The 25,711-nt window shown below is 33.8% G+C and overlaps 7 protein-coding genes and 1 long non-coding RNA gene across 8 annotated transcripts in view; 3 read left to right on the top strand and 5 right to left on the bottom strand.

Annotated features, from left to right (window-relative positions):
• Positions 1-221: 221 nt before the first annotated feature.
• On the bottom strand, positions 222-4,141 carry LOC121113655 (proteasome assembly chaperone 1). Its single transcript, XM_040707496.2, has 5 exons — positions 3,906-4,141; positions 3,710-3,777; positions 3,395-3,576; positions 1,263-1,452; positions 222-500 (listed from the first exon to the last, which is right to left on the bottom strand). Exons 1-5 carry the CDS (start codon positions 3,998-4,000, stop codon positions 304-306), a joined length of 732 nt encoding a protein of 243 aa, XP_040563430.1. The 5' UTR covers positions 4,001-4,141; the 3' UTR covers positions 222-303.
• Positions 1,388-1,836, top strand: LOC121113657 (uncharacterized). Its single transcript, XR_005863094.1, has 2 exons — positions 1,388-1,525; positions 1,619-1,836. It is a non-coding gene; the product is annotated as an uncharacterized lncRNA (long non-coding RNA).
• Positions 4,142-4,347: 206 nt separating the features above from the next.
• Tnks (tankyrase) lies at positions 4,348-14,278 on the top strand. Its single transcript, XM_040707491.2, has 8 exons — positions 4,348-5,312; positions 5,368-7,278; positions 8,173-8,609; positions 8,686-8,846; positions 8,915-9,274; positions 13,281-13,389; positions 13,452-13,608; positions 13,898-14,278. Exons 1-8 carry the CDS (start codon positions 4,914-4,916, stop codon positions 13,970-13,972), a joined length of 3,609 nt encoding a protein of 1,202 aa, XP_040563425.1. The 5' UTR covers positions 4,348-4,913; the 3' UTR covers positions 13,973-14,278.
• Positions 14,258-15,412, bottom strand: LOC121113656 (sorting nexin-3). The gene is made up of 2 exons (XM_040707497.2): positions 15,180-15,412; positions 14,258-14,735 (listed from the first exon to the last, which is right to left on the bottom strand). The coding sequence occupies exons 1-2, from the start codon at positions 15,310-15,312 to the stop codon at positions 14,302-14,304; spliced, it is 567 nt and encodes a 188-aa protein (XP_040563431.1). The 5' UTR covers positions 15,313-15,412; the 3' UTR covers positions 14,258-14,301.
• Positions 15,413-16,638: 1,226 nt separating this feature from the next.
• On the bottom strand, positions 16,639-18,988 carry Nadsyn (NAD synthetase). The gene has a single exon (XM_040707493.2). The coding sequence runs from the start codon at positions 18,986-18,988 to the stop codon at positions 16,682-16,684; it is 2,307 nt and encodes a 768-aa protein (XP_040563427.1). The 3' UTR covers positions 16,639-16,681.
• Positions 18,989-19,056: 68 nt separating this feature from the next.
• LOC121113654 (ATP-dependent DNA helicase Q1) lies at positions 19,057-21,250 on the bottom strand. The gene is given in 4 exon segments (XM_040707495.2): positions 19,057-20,460; positions 20,536-20,715; positions 20,717-20,857; positions 20,939-21,250. Coding segments are annotated over 4 exon segments (1,791 nt in total). The 5' UTR covers positions 21,104-21,250; the 3' UTR covers positions 19,057-19,155.
• A 126-nt stretch (positions 21,251-21,376) lies between these two features.
• RtcB (RtcB RNA ligase) lies at positions 21,377-25,466 on the top strand. Its single transcript, XM_040707498.2, has 3 exons — positions 21,377-23,336; positions 23,394-23,714; positions 24,025-25,466. Exons 1-3 carry the CDS (start codon positions 23,181-23,183, stop codon positions 25,066-25,068), a joined length of 1,521 nt encoding a protein of 506 aa, XP_040563432.1. The 5' UTR covers positions 21,377-23,180; the 3' UTR covers positions 25,069-25,466.
• The window catches only part of LOC121132200 (glutamate receptor ionotropic, kainate 2), a 209,631-nt gene continuing 208,993 nt past the window's right edge, over positions 25,074-25,711 (bottom strand). Inside the window, exons 17-18 of the mRNA XM_040727595.2 lie at positions 25,463-25,578; positions 25,074-25,375 (exon numbers count right to left, since the gene is read on the bottom strand). Coding sequence (XP_040583529.2) covers positions 25,217-25,375; positions 25,463-25,578 — 275 coding nt within the window. The 3' untranslated portion in view covers positions 25,074-25,216. The remainder of the gene's footprint in view (positions 25,376-25,462; positions 25,579-25,711) is intronic.

Raw genomic sequence — 25,711 nt, 5'->3', positions numbered from 1 at the left:
ACGTTTGGGGATATATTATGTATACAAACCTTGAGTAATACTACTATTATGTTCCATGTAGTATGTTTACTAGAAACTAATTATCAGTGATCCATATTAATACAGAATACTTACTCTCTCCGTCAAGAGAAAAAGAAAAACAAAGTTCACCATTCAAAAAAATAAACTAAAAATTATCCACGCTTCATTAAACCAGAAAATAACTTATGAAAAATCAATCATTTCTTCAAAATGAAGTGTATTTATTTATTTATTTTAAAGGTGGACAACATTTCATTTAAAAAAAAAGAAAAAAAAAAGACATTACATGTATATTTGATCAGTTTGAATTTCAAAAGCAAGTTTTTTGATTCGACTCTGTACTTCTATATCCTCCAAGGGAGTCACAAATTTCAAAAGGGGTAGAAATCCAGATATAGAAATAGAATCAGGCTCAAATGAGTCTGTAAATGAGAACATGAGTAAACATTTCCGATCCAGGTATTCACACATGGACATCACTGGAAAAAAAACAAAAAAAAAACTATATATACATATACACGTTAATGTTGTGTACAAGTTGTAACTTGTATAAGCAGTTTGTACAAGTTGCTATTTCTTCGTCTTAACATGCCTTATTTAATAATAACATGAGTTATTTTAATTACCAACTACAGTAATACCTTGACAAAAGAATTTAATTCGTTCTTAGATAGAGCTCGTATGTCAATGCAATTGATCCCATAAGAAATAACTTAAAAAATAAAACTTAAAGCGGCTCTTGCGTCCTGTCCGCAATTTTCGACCAGGTCGTATCTTTATAAATAACTTTTATGTTAATACAAATTTTAGCTCAAAATCCAGCTTGTATCTATAAAAAAAACTCGTATTGAGGTCCTGATATATCAAGATATTACTGTATTTACCTAATGTATCACATAATGCTTTGCGATTATTATTTATTAAAGTCAAAAGCTACCTCATTAATATATAGACCAGTGGTTCTTAACCGGGAAACGTATGTGTGTTTTTAAGTCATTCAAATAATTGGCTAAGATTTAAAAAGTCATTAAATTTCGGGGGAAAAATCTGGCAGATAATGGCTTAATTTATATTCTGAAGTTGGTTAATGGAGCTAAAAAGGTGAAGAACCACTGATAAAGGAACTATAAATTATATTCATCACAAGTCAACTCTAAATTATTTTAATTCAAAAATATTCATCTCATTTTTTTAATAGCAACTTGTACAGAACATATATGACTCAGATTATAATTAATTACCAGCAGCTGGCGTCCTTGACACAAAATTGGGTTCTTCAAGTGTAGGTATTTTAAGATTAACATCACATTTGGAAGTTTTGAGAATGCGAGTTACTACTGAGACATCCGAAGGCTCAACGGATTTATAAAAGGATAAATGATTGTTCCGAAGTATGAATATCTGTACATCATCGTGCAAGGCTTCAAGAAACTAGAGAAGAAGGAGGAGAAATATTTAATTAGAAAAAATAGAGATGATAAATTAGAAATGAAGAATTAAAAAAGTGAGTAAGAGTGCAATTCCATAATGTATGTATGTTGTATTGACCACAAATATGTCCATTTCTTTTCTCATTCTCCCCCTTTTTTCATTTCAGACATGATTTTAAGGTCACGACTAATAAACGACTTGATAAGAGAAAACAAAATTTAATGGGAAAGAAAAATGAATATAAAAATGAAAAACAATTGATAGATTTACTGTTAGATATATATTATGCGATTCACATTCTTGAGAAAGATAAGTTCATGATGACGATATATGGATTTTTCCTTTTAAGAAAGTTAAAAAATAAATAAATACGCAGAGAAATAATTATTGACGTCTCAATTAAAAAGAAAAAAATGTCAAAGATAGTGATCTTTGGCACAAAATAAAAGATAGTATATCCTTATTAATCATCGATTTGAATTCAAAAGCTTAATGAATAAAACATATATTTTTTTAAACTTGAAATTCAAATTACAGGGCCACGCAAAGAGGGGGCCCAGCTATTTTTTTGGGGTGGAATTTACAGTTATGCTTTAATTCTTTTTTTAGGATTTATTCTTACAATTAATGACCATCCAACTGTCAAAGGCGGATTGTCAACTTCGATTGAGACCGATTTTTTCTACAAATCGTAGGCAAAAATTAAAGTTGTAGACCGAAATTTACATTTCTAAAAAGTCGCACATTTTTTTTTGTTCCTTTTCGATAAAAATTATAACGTTCCCATGCAGGCTTAAGAATTCCAAATCAAAAGCCAACACTAGCAACAAAATTCTTAACATCACTAAGTTATTTTTTTTTCTTCAAAACATCCGGATTTGTCTTGTGCTTTAAACTGTCACTTGTGATTATTTTCTAATCTATTTTTTTTAGTGCCATAAAATATTTTTCAATAGTTCAAAATTCAAAGGGTATTGTAATTTTTAGCCACCATACAAATCAGTCAAATCTGGATAAGAACAAATCTTTGGTTTCCAGAAAAATGTTGCCCTTATCCAAAGTGAAGAAAAAATAAAATCGATTTTTTATCAATTTTATTTAGGTCTCTCGTGATATTGGAAATTAATACAGGCAACTTTGTAATTTTTTACATTTATTTCCTATAGGCAGTTTTTTTTGTTTTTTTACGGAGTAAGATTGTTTATTATTCCTTTCACTCTCCAAAGTCCAAATTAATTTATTAAACGAATATTTTCCAAACATTTTATTACCATGGACAAATTAGATTTCTTAAAAATAATAGTAATTTTCTACGTAAAAATTACGCGGAAAATTGCACTTATAAGGATTTCTTAGCATCATGTTGCAATTATACAATTTTTTCTCTTATCCTGATTTGACTGTAATTTATTACAGACAAAACAAAATCAGAAAAAAATTGTGAAATCGTGATCACGATTTAGTGAAGCATTACTTCGTTGTTAGATATACCCAAACTTTAGATAAACTTTTTTGTTGTTGTTGATGAATTAACAATCTTTCTGATATTGAATCAATGAAACCCAAGTCTCCATAATCTACGTCGTTACTATTACGGTCCCCCCTTAACATCATAACAGATAATATATTACTTTATTTTTGTAATCAAAGGAACAGTGCTCTACATATGAGAGCTTCGCTTGAGGGCAAAAAAGTAGATTCCATTATAAATTAATTGTTCATGATTGTAATTTTGAAAGACTCACAAAATACTGACGACACAATGCATTTGAACTAAAAACTAGATTATTCTGAATAGTGGTTGCAAAGTCTTTATATTATCTACTTTATAGTTTTGCTGAGAGGGGAAAAATCACGAAAAAATACAAAGCCGTGATTTCACGACCGTAATAAAAATTGAGTAAAACGTTAATCCTAAGGAAAGATGAAGAGTTCCGAATACCTTTCTAGCGAATTTAATTGGCATAAACGGATCAGTCCCTTTGGTTACGCATACTAAACTAGACGAGTCAAGAGTTTTGTAAAAAGCGCATTTCTCAGTCCTTAATTCATTATCCTCCTCATCTGTCTCATAAATTTGTCCAACGGCATCATTTGAGGATATTAAATACACTTTACAAAAAGCTAAGAGGGGAAAAAATTGGAATAAAGTGAATTAATTTAGAGTTTTTATGGATAGATCATAAATGAATGTAAAAATCGTTAAATCGTTGTGTCATTTTATTATTTATAATAACTAATAAGTAACAAAAAATACCTTTTGACAATTTGTCTACAGCAAGAAAGACTTTCTTTGGATTGGCATCAAGTTCGACAACATAATTTCTGAAAAAATCAAATTCCATATATTTTTAGGGAGTCAAGAAAGGCTCAGAAATAATAGAGAAAAATGCAAGTAATGCTCCCTTTCATGAATAAATGTTTCACATAAAGCAATGAACTACATATATTACTTGATACTCTGAGCGGAGTTGTCTTCGAGTTCATCCTCCTCATCAAACCTTCGAGAAGGAACGGACACTGTTTCTCCGAAAAAAGTCGCTTCCATTGCTTCTTGTTTTTATTCTTAAGGTTCAATTATTTTTTAGAATGAGTTAATGTTTTGAAATATATGCAGAGGCACCACATGGAAATGGCTATTATGTCATACCTCTCTCTTATAGCCCTAGATACATCAATCAAAGATTTGAATCCATCATTTCACATAATTTTGTTTTCACCTTACTATCAAGATAAAATAACATGAAAATTATTCATAAATGAAAGTGGTATGATTTTTGTTTAATTACAATTATATAATATGTTCTGCACCCACAATTTTATGATGTTATGAGTTATATTACATAATAAATGAGCAGCTATATTATATGATATCGGCATGGGAAATTTATATTTGAGGGTTAGGTGCTCAAAATGGGTTGGATGGATATCGAATTTTCTATCGTCATTGAGGACTATAAAAATATTAAATAGCTATCTGGCCATTTTGTTTTATTTATTTCTCTTTTTTCTCTTTCTTTTCATTCTCTCTCTCTCTCTCTTTCCTTTCTATTTAATTCTAGTCTATTAAATAATGAATGAGTGACAGCTCTAGCTTGAAGTGATTTTTATTGTATTAATTTCTCAGCTCGAAGATGAATGTATCAGCTGCGGAAGAGGAGCTAGCTGCCGTGGTGAGCAGAGAGGAGTGTTCAACTGTTGTTTGTTCAAGGATCAACAGAGAAAGAGAGAGAGAGAGAGAAAGAGAGAGAGAGGTGAGAATCAAGAGAGTTTCAAAAGGAGAAGAAGGATTGGACTGTGTTGGAAGAACTTTGAAGTGAAGGTAGAAAAGGTGTGGGAAGACGCCAGAAACTGAAAGGGCGAATTCCGGAGGGTGTTTGTCCCAAGCAGAAGATGTTGTTGATTTAGGTTTGTGAATTGTGAGTCCCTTGACTGGCACTTGAGTTGTGTTTGAATTGAAGATGTCGTCTGTGGGGCCTGGAGGCCGTCCTCTGACCCGCCTCAATGAGACATTTAGCCCTACGGATCCCTTGAGGGAGCTCTTTGAGGCTTGTAAGTCTGGGGAGGCTGATGCTGTCCGCGCTTTGGTGACTCCTGGGAATGTGAATGCGAAGGACACGGCGGGTCGGGGCTCGACTCCACTTCACTTCTCTGCTGGCTACGGACGTCGCTCTGCTGTGGAACTGCTCCTTCTGATGGGAGGGAATGTGCATGCCAGGGATGACGGAGGTCTCATCCCATTACACAATGCATGCTCCTTCGGACATGCTGAAGTCGTGTCTCTCTTACTTCATGCTGGAGCGGATGTCAATGCCCGAGATAACTGGAGCTACACGCCACTCCATGAAGCAGCTGTCAAAGTAATTGAATCCTGGAATTGAGGTCATATCTCATATTTCTTGCTTATTCTTTCAGGGGAAAACGGATATTTGTATTATGTTACTCCAACATGGAGCCGATCTGACTCTTAGAAACTCGGAACGTAAGACGCCGTTGGATGTAGCGGAACCACAAGCACGTCCTGCTCTCACGAGCGACTTCAAGAAAGACGAGCTTCTGGAAGCGAGTCGTAGTGGAAATGAGGAAAAATTGATGTTACTTCTCACACCTCTCAATGTGAATTGTCATGCCTCAGATGGACGAAAGTCAACTCCACTTCATCTTGCTGCTGGATATAATAGGACTGGCATTGTTCAACTGCTTTTACAGCATGGTGCAGATGTTCATGCTAAAGATAAGGGTGGACTTGTTCCTCTACATAATGCATGCTCCTACGGACATTTTGAAGTAACAGAGCTCTTAATACGAAGAGGAGCAAATGTCAACGCGATGGATCTGTGGCAATATACCCCACTTCATGAAGCAGCATCTAAATCGAGAGGCGAAGTGTGTTCATTGCTTTTAAGTCATGGCGCTGATCCAACTCTCTTAAATTGTCACGGTAAATCAGCTATTGATGTTTCGGGAACTCGAGAGCTGCAAGAGAAATTGGCAGCAGAGTATCAGGGACATTGTCTTTTGGAAGCATGTCGAAAAGCAAATCCCTCACGCGTCAAAAAGTGCTGTGTATCTCTGGAAGTGATTAACTTTAAAGACCCTTACTCTTATGACACACCCATACATTGTGCTGTGGCTTCACCCAATCCAAAGCGTAAAGTTGTAGTCGAAAGTTTATTCCGCAAAGGAGCTAGTCTTAATGAACCTAATAAGGATCATCTTACTCCAGTTCATATTGCTACAGATAAATGTCATTATGATGTTCTGGACCTTCTTCTCAAACATGGGGCGGAAGTGAATGCCCGTGATGATTTAGGTCAAACAGCTCTTCATCGTAGTGCTCAAGAGGGCAATGTTCAGGCTTGTCGTATATTATTGTCTCATGGTGTAGATGCAATCATGGTTTCGTACAAAGGGTTCACAGCGGCTCAGTTAGCTACAGAAGCTGTAGCAAAATTGTTGGCCGAGGAGCCAGGGCCTCCTATGAGTACAGCTGGAGCTGACATAGAGTATCAGTTGTTGGAAGCAGCTAAAGCAGGAGATCTAGAATTAGTGAAGAAAATTGTACTAGAACATCCTCACATAGTCAATTGCAGGGATTTGGATGGAAGGCACTCAACACCTCTTCATTTTGCTTCAGGATACAACAGAGTTGGAGTTGTTGAGTTTTTACTTTCTAACGGGGCAGATGTTCATGCCAAGGATAAGGGAGGCTTAGTACCATTGCATAATGCTTGTTCATACGGGCATTTTGAAGTAACTGAGCTTCTAGTGAAACATGGGGCCTCAGTAAATGTGTCAGATTTGTGGAAATTTACTCCATTGCATGAAGCAAGTGCAAAGGGAAAATATGAAATCGTCAAACTCCTTTTAAAATATGGTGCAGATCCTACAAAGAAAAACCGTGATGGCCATACTCCCATAGATTTAGTTGACGAGGGTGATCAGGATGTTATGGATCTATTAAAGGGGGATTCAGCCCTTCTTGATGCAGCGAAGAAAGGAAATTTGACTAGAGTTCAAAAACTTTTAACTACTGATAACATTAATTGTCGTGATTCTCAAGGAAGAAATTCTACTCCCTTACATTTGGCTGCTGGTTATAATAATCTGGAAGTAGCTTATTTTTTGTTACAAAGTGGAGCAGATGTTAATGCTCAAGATAAAGGAGGACTCATTCCCTTACACAATGCATCTTCATATGGCCATTTGGATATTGCAGCTCTGCTTATTAAGTATAACACAGTTGTCAATGCAACAGATAAATGGGGATTTACTCCGCTACACGAAGCTGCTCAAAAAGGAAGAACTCAATTGTGTGCCTTGTTGGTAAGTTGTTCCTATACTATGAATATTTATTTTATCGATAAAAAATATTCTGTACCTTTTTTTTAATAATTTAAGAAGTCTAAAATGAGCTCAATTATTTGAGTTTCCTTGTTCTATCCAAAAGTTATTAACCAAATACTAAAAAATATAAAAAGAACAATTTTCTACTCATTGCATCATATTTCGGACTATATAATTGGGCTTGCCACTAAAGTCCCTATTTTTTCAAATTAAAATTACGTGTACCAACACCAAAAATGGTCAAAAGTCAATTTTTTGATTGTCAGTCATGATGGAGCTTCCGCTCTCTAAGCTAGATAAATGCGTTGACGCCGGAGGCTCAAACTTTGATTGATTACTCTTCATTAATATATATACATATGTACATCTTATTAATAAAATTTTCCCATATTCTGATTAAATATCCTAGATATGTTGACTTTTTCTTAAAGGATGGATATGGGAAACTTTTAAAGGATCACCTTTTACCAACTTCGATTCCTTATTAGAAGTATATTAAATAATACATTTGTTCTAATTATGCCCTTGGAACAGAGTAGCAATTATTAATTTATTTAATTACATGGTTCTTATGTAATATCAACCTTCTTTTTACAATTGTGAATGCTATGTTTGTGGAAAAGATAATATCTATTTAGGTATTAGTGCATATTTTAATTCAAGGTGACTTATATTTCGCCACACATTTATCCTTATTTTATTGCAGGCTAAATGATTTTTATAATAACAACTCTATTTAGTTGTATTTTAATATACCTATATGTGCATGTATCCATGTACATCTGTAATTTAAAGATGCATCCAAGTTCTTCTTTTATTTATACCATTTGATAAATTCTTTCAGGGCTTCCTAATAAATATTTTCTTATCCAGGTTGCACATGGAGCCGATCCAACCTTAAAAAATCAAGAGGGGCAAACACCTTTAGATCTATGCTCCGCGGAAGATGTAAAATGCTTGCTGACTGATGCAATGCCCATAACCCTCTCTCTCCCTACTACAAACAAAATTCCACCTCCTCTTCCGTCTACCAATACCATTATTTGTGCTTTTGGCTCAAATCAACAACCCCTTGGTCTAAGACCTCCCACATCACCACTTCCAAAGATTACATCAGGTCTTAATGCTGAGCCTGTTGTAATGCCCTCAGGGTCGACTACTTATCCAGTTGTACCAGTCATTCCTGCAGCAAATATTGCTACTAATTTTCCTATGCCTCATCCTGGAGATGGAAGTATTGATTTCTCAAAAACGGAAATGGTCACTCCTGAAACCAGTCTCAATATGAGCATTGGAGCCTTTTTGGCAAGGTAAAAATACCAATATCCTAATATACATCATATATTTAATTATATAATAACTGTGCATTTGTGTTGCTTTTTTTAGTTTGGGATTAGAACAGTTAAGAGAAATATTCGATAGAGAACAAATTAGTGTAGATATTTTAGCTGAAATGGGACACGAAGATCTTAAACAAATAGGAATAACTGCCTTTGGTCATCGCCATAAACTTATTAAAGGAATTGAAAAATTACTCTCTGGAAACTGTAACTATAACTACTTATAATTATGTGTTATCAAAATTTTAATATCTATTCTTCCCTGGGGTTTTTAGCTGCTTTCATGTGGCAACCTCCACCTAGTACGAATGGACAATCCACAGTTTTGGTTGACATTTCTCCAGAGGATCCTGAATTTGTGGGAATTGAAGAGGAAATGCAATCTACCATTCGAGAACATCGTGATCAAGGACATGCTGGTGGTCTTTATTCCAAGTATCGAATCTGTAAAGTACAAAAAATAAGAAATGTAAAGCTTTGGGAGCGCTATTCACATCGGCGTCGTGAAGTTTCAGAAGAGAATCATAATCAGAGCAATGAAAGAATGTTGTTTCATGGCTCTCCATTCATAAATGCAATTGTTCAAAAAGGATTCGATGAAAGGCATGCTTATATTGGGGGAATGTTTGGAGCAGGTATGTATCTACTATCTACGGTACTAGTATTATTGCCTGACAATTATTATTAATACTAAAAAAGTTTACTCCTCTAGAGAGTGGGAAGTTAAAAAAATGCAATATTTAACCTTTTAAAAGTTTGGTGTATGTTTGATATACAAAATCAGCGAATGAAATTTATTTTTAAGTTGTAAAGGAGGATATAGACGGTTTATTCATATTATATATTTGTCATTGGCCTCTACAACGGTCTCGATACGAGGTCAGAAACTTTGGCACCCTCGTATTATTTGTTTTTGGAAATTTGGGTGTTAGGTAGAGTTGGGCATAAATCAGACCATGCCCCATCAATAGTTGTCAAGGGGGTTGAGGTCTGGGGCTTGAGAGAGGCCACTTTGACTTATATCAGAAATTTTGGAATTGGCGGTAGCAGAATTCCTGTGCTCTAATAGCAGTGTTGATAAGTAGTACCGTCTTGCTACCATACATAGTTCCCACAGGGAGTAATTGTTCTGAATCCGGGGTTAAACAACATGGCTAAAGACTCGTATATACTCCTGGACCCAATTTTTAGCTTTCAGTTTAAAGAGGTATTGAGATATAACTTTTCTAAAAGACACTACTACTCCAAGGGGCATTATTTTGGCGGGATTTTTTAAGCTGGGCGCCCCTTAAACTTTTTTCTTGATTTTGAAAGCTATTGTTCATTTTGGGGTTTGTGATACTCATCAAAAGTGAAAGTCTTTTTGTTAGAAAGAAATTAAAGATTTTATGCTTCTAAAAAGTTCAAATTGTTTTAGACCTCTCGAATCTCTTCTTCATGGTTAATGAAGTTCATAAGTGTTTAGGAGACCTTAAGTAGTTCTAGAGTCTCACTGCAGGGCTGCAGAATGGGTACAAAAAAATTACGACTCCGACTCCGGTATTTTGAATATCACCGACTCTCACTCCAACCCACATTATTATTTTTAAATGATATGTTTTATAGCCAATATAAGTGCTATTGAGTCATTTGAGTCACCATATATATATATTTAATTTATAGCTATAGGTAGTTATTAGTTATAATATGTAGTAAATAATTGTGCTATTTATAAATAAAATATTTGGAATATAAGCTATTTAACTAGATGAATAAGAAATAAAATGGATCAAAATCTATCTATTGTTAATACATTCATAAGTTTCGGAAAATAATTTATGTACTCTTAACCGAGGAACGATAATACACACAAAATCTCACTGCAACGTTACTCTTTACTCTTCTGATGATATTGACTATTCACAATTCTAATTAATGAACTAGCACGGCTAGAGGCTATGCTCTACCCAATATAAATGTTTATACTTTAGAAGGCTTTGGGAATTGTGATTGCATGGACAAAAGAGCACGTTTGAAATTTGTGAAGTAAACTTATAATACCTATAATTTATAACCATTTAGAAAATAGCTATAAGAATACCAGAATATAAGGCTTAGATTATAAATGAGTTTTGTTTGCATAAATTATAATAATTTTTGTAGCCGGAGTTGGTACAAATTTTACGACTCCTGACTCTGACTCCACCAAAAATTGCATGTACTCCACGACTCCAAAGCCCTGATTCCCAGATACCTTGTTTTCCCCCGATGTTTGGGGGATAAACCTTTAAAACCCTTGCCATTTAGCGAATTTTCAGCTATGCCCGAATTTGGGTCCTCTAAACTGGTCATTTTCTTTGGACTATGTACAACTCGAATCGTTTTGTCGATTTGATACATAGTTCGAATGCATACGACAGCAATGGAGTTTTTTTTTTTTTTTGGTGGGCGTGAAGCATATCGATGATCCGTCTTCTTTAATGCCCCTGCAATAGCATTGATAAGAATTAATTTTTGTTTAAAAGCTTATATATCCCTCTAGGCTCTAAATGATTCTGTATTTTGTTCCTGGGCAAATATTTAGTGAATTATTTAGGTCTGAATTACTTGGCTTTTTTTCACGGCCACTAGTGCTGTTTATAAAATTAGAAATTGCAACTTTAGGATCTCAATTCATGGCTTGAGTGTCGTCACGTACATAGTAAAATATATTTTTCAGAGAATTAATTGTATTTGTGATTTTATATACAAAATGACATTTATTAATGATTATCGGTGGTGAGGAAAAGTCCTTAAACTACAAGTCCAAGTCAGGGCTTTGATGAAAAATTCCATCTTCTGGAATATTTTCATCAAATCCAGTTCAAGTACTCGGATAATAAAATATATTTTAAAAATTACCTTATATGTAATGAAAAAAATGAACAGACATTCGAGTCTAAGTCAAGTCTAGGGTCTTTGATTGTGTGATCTTAAGTCTTCAAAATATGACCACCTCTGATTATAATTATTATAAAAAATATTTAAAATTACTCGGACAATAAGCTTTATAAAGTATCGTTGAATCGATAAACGACTATCGTATTATGTTTTGCTACTAGCGGTAGTACAAGGCATAGCCTAAGTTATTATGCGTTGACGAACAGACACACTTTAATTTATTAATACAGAAGATGATGGCAAGAAGTCATCAGTGTTTCTCTACGTTTTTATGAGTCCATTCACACGTAATTATTCAATACTGAGATGTTCTCTCCTCAAGAATGAAGCAATAATGATAAAAACTTGAGATAATAAAAAAAAACATTGTTCAGGTTGGCTGCAACAAAAACTCGTACGATAAAAAAATGCTCAGGATTTACAACCAAATATACATACATGAGCTCTCTTTTTTTTAATGTGATTCACAGGTTCGATTGTTATTATCATGCAACGAATGCTTGTATCTAGCCTTCCTTGTTATCAAGTACCCACGCAGTCCTAAGATGCATTAGTTCTTTTCAGACAATCAAACTGACAGATAAACGAATTTTCTTTTATCTATATAGATATTCATTTTGAATAATATAAAATTGATTTATAGAACTATTATAGATTCAAAATAAAGATGCACAGATTAAATTCTTACCTATAAACTCTAAATGATTCCATCAATAATTATGTAATCTATGTGTTCGTAGATTTGTTATCAAAGTGTAAGTCATCTTAGGGAGATGGCATTAGGGACTCATAATTTGATATGTAGTTAATGGAGAAATAAGGAACTAAACTGAAGTTTAAAACTAGCTTATTTTACCGAGAAAAAAAAATATTAGATGATTCATTCTGCTATATTATGGCATTTTGATTCCCATTCTTTTTACAATAATTACAAAAATTAAAATGTTAAATTATTTGCCATTAATTGCGATGATTAAGTGTTGATTATCAACAATTATTGACTCATTTAATTATGAAGATGCTTCAAAATTTGGCTTTAACTGCTATTAGAACCTTTGATACGAAAATTTTTATTACATAAAATAAATCATTATGAAGCTTCATTAAATGGATTTAGGATTGGAGAAAGGCTTAATATCTGCATAGAATACTACTTTATTCCAATGATAGTCGAATTAAATCAAAGTAATATGTACTAAAAATGACTAGATTTGTACCTTTTTTTTTATCGATAGGAACGAGAAATGTAGAATAATTAGAGAAAAATATCTTATTATTTCCATTGTAATAGTTAATTTTTATATATATAACGATCTTATAACATATTTTTATGGTCAGATATATAATAAAACTATGCGATGGAAGAATAAAAAAATTGATAGACATTAAGTTTAAGTCCTTTTATTTGTTGGTCCTATTTTGATATTCAACTGTTCATTCTTGTCCTTAATAACTATGAAAAAAAAGGGGTTTCATTCTTATGAAACTTGGTTGTTTAGGCCCCATAATGGCTGACATCAACAATCATGACGTCACGTGAAAATGTTTTATACAGAAGCAAACAAGGAAAGGGGAAATACAATGGTATACCCTCGTTTACTCACTCAATATTACATAAATAATTAAACTATTATATTATTAATAATATGGGGCAATGTTCCTTGTATCACTACGTATTTGGATAAGATAATAATTATTGACCTCCATTTCCATTTTTATTAGGAATTTACTTTGCTGAGCACTCTTCTAAAAGTAACCAGTATATATTTGGCATTGGTGGTGGAACTGGATGCCCATCTCATAAAGATCGATCATGCTATGTTTGTCAAAGGTAAGATACTCACACTCTAATGTTTACCTATTTCTTATTCAATCAACCAATTTGTTTTTTAGACAATTGTTACTCTGTAGAGTAGCATTGGGCAAATCTTTTCTTCAATTTAGTGCAGTGAAAATTGCTCACGCGCCACCAGGCCATCATTCCGTTGTTGGTAGACCATCAGTTGGGGGTTTAAATTTTCCCGAATACGTTATTTATAGAGGAGAACAGGTATATTAAAAAAAAATACAGGGTTGAGCAGCAGAACGGGACTCGAGAAGTTGCTTAAGAAATATTTGAATAATTTTTTTATTTTCAATAATTCCACACAAAAAGTTGTAAGGAATCACTCATTATCATTATGGAGTTTTGTTGGTTTCCCTCTCCAAAGTGCATCACAGAACAAAATCACGCGGGTTCCAACCTCAAAAAATTAACCCTAATTAATAGTCCACGCTTTGCTGCCTAACTTTGTAGTTTCCTTTCTTCAATTTAATCGGTATTTTCTTATTTTTTAAAGGCATATCCAGAGTATTTGATCAGTTATCAAATCGTCAAATCGGAAGTAGATGAGGGAGTGACTCCTTCTCCTTAGCACACATACATATACATATATTTGACAGTTTATGTTTGTTCGTCCCTTTTAACCTCTCCCCCCCTTCATTTTACTGTTAAAAAATTAATTTTTATTTTGAATAATTAGGAGAGCTGTGATATAAAAAAAGATAACATATATATATATATACATATACACATAAATACATATTGTAAAAAAATGTATTATTACTATAAAACTAAAGAAAATTGAAAAAAAAAAAATATTTTCTTTACTTCTATTAGTTCATAATTAATTTTATTTATAGACAAATATACAACAGTATTTCGGACTCGGATGAGTATATATATATTCTCTTATTTAAAAACTCAAGAAGATATTTTTGGCGTAATTTTGGAAGGAACATAATTTATTTTATCAAAGGGATCGGCTTGAAGAAATAGATGAAGACATTTTTCGTTCTGGACAAGGGGATGGCATGCAACTGAGTTAATAAACTCCTCCAGTCCAGCTTGTCTCTCTCGTATAAATTCTTCCTCAAATATTCCTCCATCACTTTGTAGAAAGGGGATTTGTCGCATTAGACCCTGTTCTGGAAGATCAGCCAGACATACCTTCACAGTCTTGTCTATTTCCTTTCGTAGCCATTGGAAGTCTGAGTAGCGTCTATGAACTACACTCTCTTGTTTCTCAAATATAGGCAAATTTGTTTTAAGTCTTACTTCATACTCTGTATATCGTTTTGTGCTTCCTATGATATTTCGATTTTGGGGATTGCATACTTCAATTTCTAAAACATTGGCTGTAAAAAAATTTATATATTTTTTGTTCTTATTTATTAGGCTTATATATATATATATATTTCCAAATTTTGGGGGACCATCAAAAAGTGCGTGCTTCCTGCAATACATCAGTATCATTTTGTTTATACACGCAATAATCATTTCGGGGAAAACTATATTATAACTTTTGAAAGATTACTAATCTATTAAAAACTGCTCTATATTGATGACTATTTTCAGGTAAAATTATCCTCCCCCCTATAAAATAATGAAATTAACAACTTCAAGAGCTCTGAGCAACCTCAACACATTGATCAATCTGTCTCAAACTCTATATTTCTTCATTTTGTAATAAAGGGAACATTTATAGGACTCCCCCCTCCTATAATTTCGAATGATAATTTAAGAAGTATCTAATATATGAAGTACATAAAACGTCATTATTAGTGTAGAAAATGTCTTACCAGGAGGGCTGTACGCTTCATCTAAAGACTGGTTAGAAGTAAGAATCCTTTCCGTTGATTTTTTCACTTTATCTCCTGACTCCATATTATTATGTTGTTCAATTGATAAATTCTTAACTAATAAATTGCTCATTAATAATTTACTAGGTATAAGATCTATAAAAACGCCCAACTAAACGAAAAAAGAAATATTCATATCTCTGGAGGTAAGTGCAGGAATTCACACATAATTATAATACCCTCTCTCAATACTATGTATGTATTTGCTCCTTTCGTTCTGAATACTTGTTTCCCATATTTCATGTGCCATGATCTATTTTTTATTTCAGAATACTCTTTTAAGTTGTTCCACGTCAAGAGTAGAATGAATTTAAATTTTCGGAACATTTCATTCCCCCTGTTACTTAAAATTCTTATTTTTTAACGATTTTCCCGAAAAAAAAAAAAATTACTGATATTCCATTTTTCCGATTATCGTATCGTCAGAGTATCAGCGTCACCCCCTCCGTATCGACGGCCCTGATGGATATTGTGATCTATTAAAAAATTCTACATAAGTTATTTATATTATATATATAGTATATACAAGTGACTTAAATATGGGCATTGGACCTTTATGTCTCATAGAACTTGGCAATTAGTAGCCTTTATCAATATTGCCCTTTTTCATGTATCTACCATCTATGAAATAATCTATTATTATCATCAAAGTATTGTAAATTCTTCATTTAAAATGCTCCAATTCTTTTTCTAGTTATACCAAAACTTGTTTATACCAATTAAAACTTGTAGACATTGAGTTATTAATTATTATACGACCCAATTGTCCATACGTTGCACATGACGAAAGGCTGAGAAGAAGACAAAATACATTGCTACAAAGGGATATTATCTAGCAGTTCATAGCTAATGTACATAATATGGCTATTACCGGAGAAATGATTATTACGTCAGTAGTATTTACAAGGAAGACGATTTCTTAGTTTATTTAGAATTCAATAATATGTTTTACAATACTCATAAAATACCTACCATTAAAAATGAGGGAAACACTCTTATTTTTGGGATTTGTTGCCTTAGAATCCTAATACTAACTATTTATATATGTTTAAGAATGTTATTACATATTTTTAATAATAGAATAGAATATAAATATCAGAAGAAGTTGGGTAGTATCATTATCCTCATTTAATATCGATAATTTTTGGTAATATACATTAAATAAATATATATATATTTATAATATATAATAATATAGATAAAAGGAAAAATTGAAGATAATTAATTAATTACGATAAAAAACAAGAAAACAATAATAATAAAAAATTTCCCCCAATTATGTCATAACCGAGAGGGTTCCACAATACTGATGCAAATTATTCATTCATATAAATCATTACTATGATAAAATTAATTAATGTATCTAAATAGTTAATTAAACAGGAAGCACATATAGTCATTCATATGATAATCTACCAAGTCCTCATCACAATTGTATAAAATTAAAAGCTTAAAATCTCTGGGACAGGAACAACGACACCAGTCTTTTTTCCTCCATTCGAATTTGAGGAGGAACTCCCTCCCTCATTCTTTGGAACGCCAGTATTTACTTTACCAGAGCCACTACTCCCGCCTATACAATCCTTATCATAGCCCTTTCTATCTTTGGCATGATGACTACTCCCCTTTTTCTTACTATCTTCGTCATTCCTAATTTTCATATCAATTTTTCGTAAAGCGTTGTCGATAGTTCGAAATTGCCACCTCCAACTTGAGTTATATAAGAAAGGACGATGATCGAATCTGTTATCATCTGGATTATAACTCTCTACATGACAAGCGGGAGTCAAAACAGTCATTTTATGTCTATTTATTGCATAAAATCGAAAAAAAAGTTTTACTTTTTTCGCGGTCTCATCTGGACTGGCCTTATTCCTCCAAGAATGAGTCAGTTTATTAAACATAGAGTGAGGACCACAGCGCTCAGTCATTCTTAATTTCCCATATTGAGATAATTCCTCATAAGTCATACCCATATCCGCCTCTTCAGAATAAATCCGATGATTAGTCGATGGAGGAGGAAGCGTTTCAGGCTCCAGTTCGTTGATGATTCCTTCCAAAGATGTAAAATTATGTTCGTTTTTGGCATACAATAGAAAATATTTGAGATCAATTTTAGAAATACTGCCTATAGGATTAATATCTGCACTTGAGCAATCGTATTTTGTAATAAATCCACGAAGACAATCATCAATGTTGGTGGATCCTAGAACTAAAAGACCTCCAGCTCTATTTCTAGCCCAGAGCATTAGCTGAGCAAATAAGTAAGATATAACCATTTTAACTCTAGATTGCACATTCTGTAGAGCTAAATTTTCTCGAATAGATCCTCCTCTTGATCTAAACTTTGGAATAACTCCAGTAACTGTGGAGAATATTCCAATAATAGCAGTCACAGCCGAATCAATCAAAACACTCATATGATAACTACCAATCTGTTGAGCTAATTTTTTTGCACGACTTTTGTTCTCTTCTGGAGCACTCTCCGACCCCATAAAACATGTAACAAAAATACGACTACATAATTCTTTTGGTTCAATTGGAACATAATCAGATTCTCCAACCACCCGTCGAATATCATGAAGAGCTTGCTCATCTCCACGCTCAACAGCCTTTATGACCATTTGACACATTGAGTAGACAAGAACGGATATACTTGATGTATCAATACCTCCATTAAGAGGCAAAAAGAAACCACCTTGACCACTACGACGTAGGTAGTCCCATAGCCAACAAGAAATTCCAAGCATAATTTCTTGCTCTGGAGTATGATAGTCCCAGATAAGTGGTATATGAGTAGGAATGTAAATATCCTCTATTTCTGATAGCGAAAAATCAACTGGTACGCGAGGGTAGGGTGTACACTCATTCATGGCTTGATTGCACTTATTCACGAGTGAATTTCGATAGCTCCTTATACTAACTAAATCCAAAGTAGCTGTTGCTATTTCAATTTCCTCTATTCCATATTGACGCGTACGAGAAATAATATCACCATTCAATGAGATACATGAATTACCTTGAAAATAAACTCTGTCTCCATCGCAGCCTCTGAGATTCGAGTAAAGATAACAGCCACCATTCTTCAGAGTTGCATTTTGAATTAAATCAACGTTTATATGGGCCTTTCGTAATTCCATGTATGATGCAGATCCATTAATGAATATCTCCACACCATCATTTCCCATTTCTATATGTGAACTATTTGGATTCCGCAGTTCATCTCCTATTTCATATCCAATGGATGTATCCTCCGTAGCAATTACACCGTCTCCAAAAGGAACACTCTTCTGTCCAGTAATTTTTTGAATAAATTGTGGCAACGTAAAGTCTTCAAGAGTCTTGTGTTTCATCCAGGGAGAAAACCAGCGAGATTCACGATAATTTCCGATATCACAAACATTCGTTTTTGGTCTTATAAGTATAATTTTTTTATTGAGAAATATTAAACGGCAGTTGTAAGTAATACTTTTGTGCATAATGGGTATCCCAACATCCACTAAAATACCCGAAGTTGATGAATCATTCAGTAGCGAAGCAACAACTTCCCAGGCATGTAGCAGAGTATCACTTTCATAAAAATGATCTTGACAATTATAGCCGGTAACTTCTAATTCAGGACCACTTCTCAGTTTAGCACCTGAAGCTTTGGCATCTCTTATACTTGTGATGATTCTTTGAAAGTTCCCTTCAAAATCCAAAGACCACTGATTAAGAGTACATACTGCAACCTTAGCTTTCTGCCCCATGTTGGATACTATTTTTGTGCTCAATTAATATCTAACTCAGTCATGAAAATGTATTAGCAACCATATGATCTGAAAAAAATAAGTAAAAAAAATAAACAATCAGTCTACAGAATTTTGGTATACAATTTAGGTTATTTAAAAATGTTCGGTAGTTTATTTGATTTATTTCATAGTATAATGACATCATCATCATCAATTGTTTTGCTGGAACGCTTGGAAGAAGAGAGAATGGAGAGCTTAGAGTAGTTGTCTACATTCAAAAATGAGCCGCGGTCTATCCTTAGATAACTTATAGTACTGTAAGGAGTGAAATGGAAATGTTCCTTTATAATTCCATCGAATAATAGCTTAGCCACAACAAGACTCGTATTCAATCGATTCCATGGGGTCGGAAGCTTTTTACTACGAGATACGGACTTGCTCCCTCCACCTTTTCCCATTAAAGCATCAAGTAGTTTACAAGCAGTTATATTGACATCTTCCTCTTCACCTCGTTTGAGAACATTCAGGATTTCTGTTGACACAGTGCTTATGTCCATTTCTACTGAGAGCAGAGACTTATCACAGTGATCACACATTTTATCACATCTCACTTCTCCACCCCAATTATTCCCAAAATAGTTAGAAAGAAATGTTCTTCGGCACTTGGTAGTTGAGATACAGTATTCAACAATCCTATATAGATTATTTATACCACTTTTCTCAGTAAAGGCCATGACACTAGATTTGAAAATATCATCGAAATTAAACAAAACAATACTATAAGATAGGGATCCATCTCTTCCAGCTCGACCACTTTCTTGGTAAAAGTTATCAACAGACTTAGGTAAATTATAATGAATTACGAATCTAACATTCGACTTGTCAATGCCCATTCCGAAAGCCGTCGTGGCTATCACGATTTTAATCTTTCCTTTCGACCACTTTTCGTGCATTGAGGTCCTTGTCTGCGTTTCCATGCTACCATGATAAATACCAACAGCAACTTCTCCATGAGATCTCAATTCTTTCCAAAGAGTTTCAGCTTGTTTGATTGTAAGGACATAAACAATTCCACATTGGTTTTTGAAATCTTTAGTGATCAGTTTGTATAGAATGTCAGTATCAGTACTCGAAGGTTTTAACATTACACGATAATGAATATTGGGTCTATCCAGAGATGCTTTAAACACAACACAATCCGGAATATTCAGCATTTCACGCACATCTTTCAGTACGGATCCTGTGAGTGTTGCAGTGAGTCCCATGATAGGAACACCTGGAAAGGTTTCTTTCATTATACCGAGAAACTTATAGTCTGGTCGAAAATCGTGACCCCATGATGAGCAACAATGTACCTCATCAATAGCTAAGAAATTGAATAATCCTAGGGTATGTGCTTTTTGCAACTTATTTAAAAATCGTTTGGATTTTTTCAAACGTTCAGGTGTTACATAAATGAGACGAAGAGTGGACTTATCACATGTCATATTCTGTAATTAAGAAGAAAAAAAGAAGAATGATTAAACATAAATTGACGAGTTTTAAATTATTTTTAATTTAAGAACCTTGTGAATCGAGTCGACTTGATCCTTTGGAGTAAAAGAATTAAGAAGAGCAGCATTAAGATTCAAGGCCTTTAGAGCATGAACTTGATCCTCCATCAAGGAAATGAGAGGTGACACGACGAGAGCAAATCCCTTGTCAAAAGCTGCCAGTGCAGGTAGTTGATAGGTAAGACTTTTCCCCTCCAGATGTTGGTAAAACAAGGAGTAAATCCTTACCACTAAGGAGTGCATTCATGGCGGGCAACTGCTTGGATCGAAATTCCTTGAATCCAAAGAGATCTTCAAGTCCTTTTTGTAGACTGCGGAACCATGAAAAAGTATCCTTCTCAATAGAAATAAATATAAAATTAATTAGTAATCATAATGGTGTATTAAGAATGTGGTTTTAGTGTTTGACATTTACCTTTTCCCATTCCTCCGTGGGTTCATTGGCTTGAGAAAGGATTTCATCTCTGAGTACGGATTTTTCATGGAGTAAAACTCTTTTTTGAGCAGAAAGAGACTGGATTTGATCGTCTATAGAGAGGATTTGAGCAGTAATTTCGTCAATTCGAATTTTTGAATCCATTGAGAGAGAATTAAAAAAAGGAGGGAGAGAAGAAGCCGAAGGTCATTGAATCAAGTCTGCTAGAACTTTTAACTTAGAAGCTTATTAACTGTTGAGGGGAAGGAAATACTCACTCTCCAAAGAAGAGAAACTAAACTTTACTTGTCCTTTTGCATCCTCAGTCCTCACTTTGCAGCTTACATGGATTTCCATGCAGAAAAGGAGAAGAAAAAAAAAAGAGGTCTCTACTAAACAGAGGGGGGGAGCGGAGAAATAACTAAGAACTGAGAAGTCAGTGGGCACTTGGCAGAGATGAGAGAAGGACTCCTATCATTGACTTTCTCATCTCATCTAGTAAGTCAAGTCAAGGCTCTTCATTATTCCTTCGTCTGTCAAAATCAAACGTTTTTCAAGTCAATGTGAAAACAAAAAAGAGCTTTGGCTAGAAAAATATCGGAGTACTGAGAGATAAATCCAGGATTAATTAGTACAGTTATAATCTATAAATTTTTAAAGGATTTGAATCCATTTAAAAAAATAAAGAGTATCCTATCCAATCCTGGGTACCTATTGCTATGCAACAGCAACCCCCTCTCTCGTTCATAGGATCAGTGTCATTGAGAAGGGACAAAATGATTATTCTACAGTTAATAATAGTAATCAACTAATAAATGTTAACATATAGTACAGTCAATCATGCATAGTCTTATTCAATATTAATAAAATAAATCCAATTTGATTGAGTGGTAAAAGGTTGGATGAGCTGAGAAAATATATTTAAATACAAGAAGAGCAACCCAAATGCCATATAAAAAGTAGTGAGCTAATGTATTAGTTAAGTGTTGAATTTTATGTATTGAAGCTTTTTTTTTTTTATTTCGTAATATTTTTTAAAAAGTGATGCTCCTATAAGAAAATTACAAATTAAAAAGTCAATTATTGTTTTTAGTCTAAATTATTATTTATCTATGACATTCTTATTAAATGAGTTTTATTAAAGTTTTATCTACTTATTACATAATCATTTTAAAAATAATAATAATTAATAAACCATATACACGAGATTGAGGTGGATATTTTTTAATATTTATATTCAGTTGTTGAACTGAATTTCATCTGTTTAACACACTACAAAAAGAAGGCTGCCAATTCATATGGACTGCCTTCGTTACATTGCTCCTATATACATCAATATTATATAAAGCTTAAATATTATGTTCTTTGATCAGGCCTGTGGATTAAAGCCCTGAAACTGCTAAGCTGAAGGAGAAGATCAACGATAGAATGACGTCATTAGACGAGGCTTGGGGTGCTCCAATAAGTTCTATTACTATTTGGAAGAGCACAAGCTCCAATCACGCAACCTGTAGTGGTGAATAACATCATTTTTGATGATAAATTCCACCTGAACTCATATGAACTTTGTACGATTACAAAACTATAAATATAAACTCCAACATATATTTTATAATCTATAATATATGTCGTAGTTGTAATTTTATATCAACATCACGTTGTGTTTTAATCAGTTCTTCCAATTAGGGATAATATTTTGAAATCCTAAAAAAATGTTTTTGAGCAAAAATGATGGAATGGCTTAATGCATACAACTCAAAATCGAAGGAGATATATGATAAAGGGGTTTCTAACGTAAATGGGTAAAATATTATTAAACTAATTATTTAAACGTATGAATTTTTCCTTGTGTTTGAACAAGATCAATATGTAGTAAGTAACCCCGATCTGAAGTTGACACTTTCTTTTTGAAGGGTGAATTCATCATTTTAAATGATTAGTTTTATAATGTTTTTAAAATTTATTTTAAAAAACCTTTCAAGATATATCTACTTTGATTTTGATTAAAAATGATGTTTTTTTACCACAACAGGTTGCGTGATTGTGCTCCTCCATATAGTATTAGGTCTCATTGGCTGCTCTCACTAGCTCTGTGAATATATTGTTATTAAATATTATTATTTATTTGAAGCATATTTGATATTTGTACGTACCGATATTATTAACTGACAACTGAGCATCGATTCCACCGGCAGAGCTCAATTTGATTCCACATAGAATCCCAGTCCATTTTTTGAGCGTCATGGTTGTCCGTAAGTACGAGGATGAGTGTGAATATTTGGAAAGAATCGGAAGTCATTCCTGGAGGATCAAGAAGGGATTCCAGCCCAACATGAAGGTGGAAGGCGTCTTCTACGTGAACGAAAAGCTGGAGTCCCTCATGTTTGAAGAGCTCAAAGTAATGCTAGTGGAGACTGACTAATTTTATTCTTTTAAATCATGTTTGTTCTTCTAGAATGCATGTCGTCCTGGATCCGTGGGAGGCTTTCTTCCGGGTGTGAAACAAATAGCGAATGTAGCTGCATTACCCGGAATTGTGGGACACAGTGTGGGACTTCCTGATGTACATTCGGGTTATGGATTCGCCATTGGAAACATGGCTGCTTTTGATGTCGGAAATCCAGAGGCTGTTGTATCTCCAGGAGGAGTGGGATTTGATATTAATTGTGGTGTTCGTCTCTTGCGTACAAATCTCACTGAAAAAGATGTTCAACCCGTCAAGGAACGAATTACTCAAGCTCTTTTTGATCATATTCCTGTCGGTGTGGGGTCCAAGGTAATTCCATACATATTCCATCAATAAAAATCCCTTCTTTCTTCCAACAAATAAATGCCATTTGTCATGAGTTAGGATTTTTATCAAATGACAAATCATTTCTAAGCCTTAATTTCCTTTCCTTAATATGATTGAGAGTTTGTAATTTAGTTTTTTTTCGTAGAGTAAATAAGTAGAAGATATGAGCCTCTTAATTTGCAATAATTTTTGTGTAAAAATGATAAAGCTATATATTATTATGTACTAAATGTAAATGATGAATCAGCTATCCTCAAATTTGTTTTCAATCCAAATTTACTGATTTACGTAGGGTATAATTCCTATGGGAGCTAAAGATTTGGAGGAGGCTTTAGAGATGGGAATGGACTGGTCTCTTCGTGAAGGATATGTTTGGCCAGAAGACAAAGAACATTGTGAAGAATATGGAAGAATGTTATCTGCAGATCCTAACTGCGTCTCTACTCGAGCCAAACGTCGGGGTCTTCCACAACTAGGAACACTGGGTGCAGGGAATCACTATGCTGAAATTCAAGTTGTCGATGAGATATTTGATAAATTTGCTGCTTCTTCAATGGGAATTGACCGGCCCGGACAAATAGTTGTTATGATCCATTGTGGCTCAAGAGGATTTGGCCATCAAGTTGCCACAGATGCACTGGTTCAAATGGAAAAAGCAATGAAGAGAGATAAAATTGAGGTAAACGATCGTCAGTTAGCATGTGCTAGAATTCATTCCAAAGAAGGTCAGGACTATCTTAAAGGAATGGCTGCCGCAGCCAATTTTGCTTGGGTTAATCGTTCATCTATGACTTTTCTTACGCGTCAAGCCTTTTCCAAGATATTTGACTCCATTCCAGATGATCTTGATATGCATGTGATCTATGATGTATCACATAATATTGCTAAAATGGAGGAGCATATGGTTGATGGAAAGTTAAAAACTTTGCTTGTTCATAGAAAAGGCTCTACTAGAGCCTTTCCTCCGCATCATCCCCTCATTCCTGTGGACTTCCAATTGACTGGACAACCTGTTTTAATTGGAGGCACTATGGGGAGCTGTAGCTACGTTCTGACTGGAACAGAAAAAGGTATGGAACAAACATTTGGCTCGACATGCCATGGAGCAGGAAGAGCATGGTCTCGTGCCAAATCTCGTAGAAATCTTGATTATCAGACTGTGTTGGATGATTTAGATAAGAAGGGTATCTCTATCCGTGTTGCTTCTCCTAAGTTAGTCATGGAAGAAGCTCCCGAGTCTTATAAAGATGTGACTGACGTTGTCAATACATGCCATGCTGCTGGAATAAGCAAAAAAGCCATCAAACTTAGACCTATAGGTGTAATAAAAGGCTAGAGACGTTTATATGATGCATAATTTATTGTATGTATTTATAAATTGTTCTTACACTTATTATTTTTTTTTTTTTGAAAAATAATTCAAAAAAAAATATATATAGATAGATAGTGTCAAATATTACGCGTTTATATAATATAATATGCAACTATAAGTTCGTGAGCTTTCTTTTATCTTTTATAACCTTATAATAATGCTCAGCTATTGCTATTATACTTCCTAATATTAATCCAATAATTAGGACCATAAAGATGCCTCCCACGTTATCCAAGTTTAATTCGCTCACAGATCCTGTTGTATCTTCCTCCTATTATTGTTAATAGTATACAATTTTGTAAATTTTATGCAATATTAATATGTATTTAATCCAAAAAAAATAAATTAAAATTCATACGTAACAAGTTCCACCGCCACGCTGTTCTTTCCACCATTTGTTCTTTAGTCGACGAATTATACCGTGTTCATTAAGCTTTATTAAAGCACTACTTAAATGTGGTCTTAATGGAGAACCTAGAAATTAATAAAAAAAAGTATTTTTGATGACGTGACCGATCCTAATTATTGCGATGTTCTATGTAAAACGGAATGCACGGATTTGGGGCCGTGAACTCCGTTTTTCATAGAATAATAATTAATAATAGAA

This window comes from Lepeophtheirus salmonis, chromosome 2 (assembly GCF_016086655.4).
Source record: "Lepeophtheirus salmonis chromosome 2, UVic_Lsal_1.4, whole genome shotgun sequence".
Taxonomy (NCBI): domain Eukaryota; kingdom Metazoa; phylum Arthropoda; class Copepoda; order Siphonostomatoida; family Caligidae; genus Lepeophtheirus; species Lepeophtheirus salmonis.
The sequence above is the reverse complement of the archived record's forward strand: the minus strand, read 5'-3'. Positions and strand labels throughout refer to the sequence as shown.

What these genes read in the sequence shown, in the direction of transcription:
- RtcB (XM_040707498.2), top strand. Translation starts at nt 23,181, where the DNA reads ATGGTTGTCCGTAAGTACGAGGATGAGTGTGAATATTTGGAAAGAATC. An exon ending in TCATGTTTGAAGAGCTCAAA is followed by an intron (nt 23,337 to 23,393) that starts GTAATGCTAGTG and finishes TTGTTCTTCTAG; the next exon opens with AATGCATGTCGTCCTGGATC. An exon ending in CTGTCGGTGTGGGGTCCAAG is followed by an intron (nt 23,715 to 24,024) that starts GTAATTCCATAC and finishes TGATTTACGTAG; the next exon opens with GGTATAATTCCTATGGGAGC.
- Tnks (XM_040707491.2), top strand. Translation starts at nt 4,914, where the DNA reads ATGTCGTCTGTGGGGCCTGGAGGCCGTCCTCTGACCCGCCTCAATGAG. An exon ending in AAAATTACTCTCTGGAAACT is followed by an intron (nt 8,847 to 8,914) that starts GTAACTATAACT and finishes TGGGGTTTTTAG; the next exon opens with CTGCTTTCATGTGGCAACCT. An exon ending in TCATGCTATGTTTGTCAAAG is followed by an intron (nt 13,390 to 13,451) that starts GTAAGATACTCA and finishes TTTGTTTTTTAG; the next exon opens with ACAATTGTTACTCTGTAGAG.
- LOC121113655 (XM_040707496.2), bottom strand. Translation starts at nt 4,000, where the DNA reads ATGGAAGCGACTTTTTTCGGAGAAACAGTGTCCGTTCCTTCTCGAAGG. An exon ending in AACTCCGCTCAGAGTATCAA is followed by an intron (nt 3,778 to 3,905) that starts GTAATATATGTA and finishes TGATTTTTTCAG; the next exon opens with AAATTATGTTGTCGAACTTG. An exon ending in TGTAGACAAATTGTCAAAAG is followed by an intron (nt 3,577 to 3,709) that starts GTATTTTTTGTT and finishes TTCCCCTCTTAG; the next exon opens with CTTTTTGTAAAGTGTATTTA.
- Nadsyn (XM_040707493.2), bottom strand. Translation starts at nt 18,988, where the DNA reads ATGGGGCAGAAAGCTAAGGTTGCAGTATGTACTCTTAATCAGTGGTCT.
- LOC121113656 (XM_040707497.2), bottom strand. Translation starts at nt 15,312, where the DNA reads ATGAGCAATTTATTAGTTAAGAATTTATCAATTGAACAACATAATAAT. An exon ending in TGAAGCGTACAGCCCTCCTG is followed by an intron (nt 14,736 to 15,179) that starts GTAAGACATTTT and finishes ATTTTTTTACAG; the next exon opens with CCAATGTTTTAGAAATTGAA.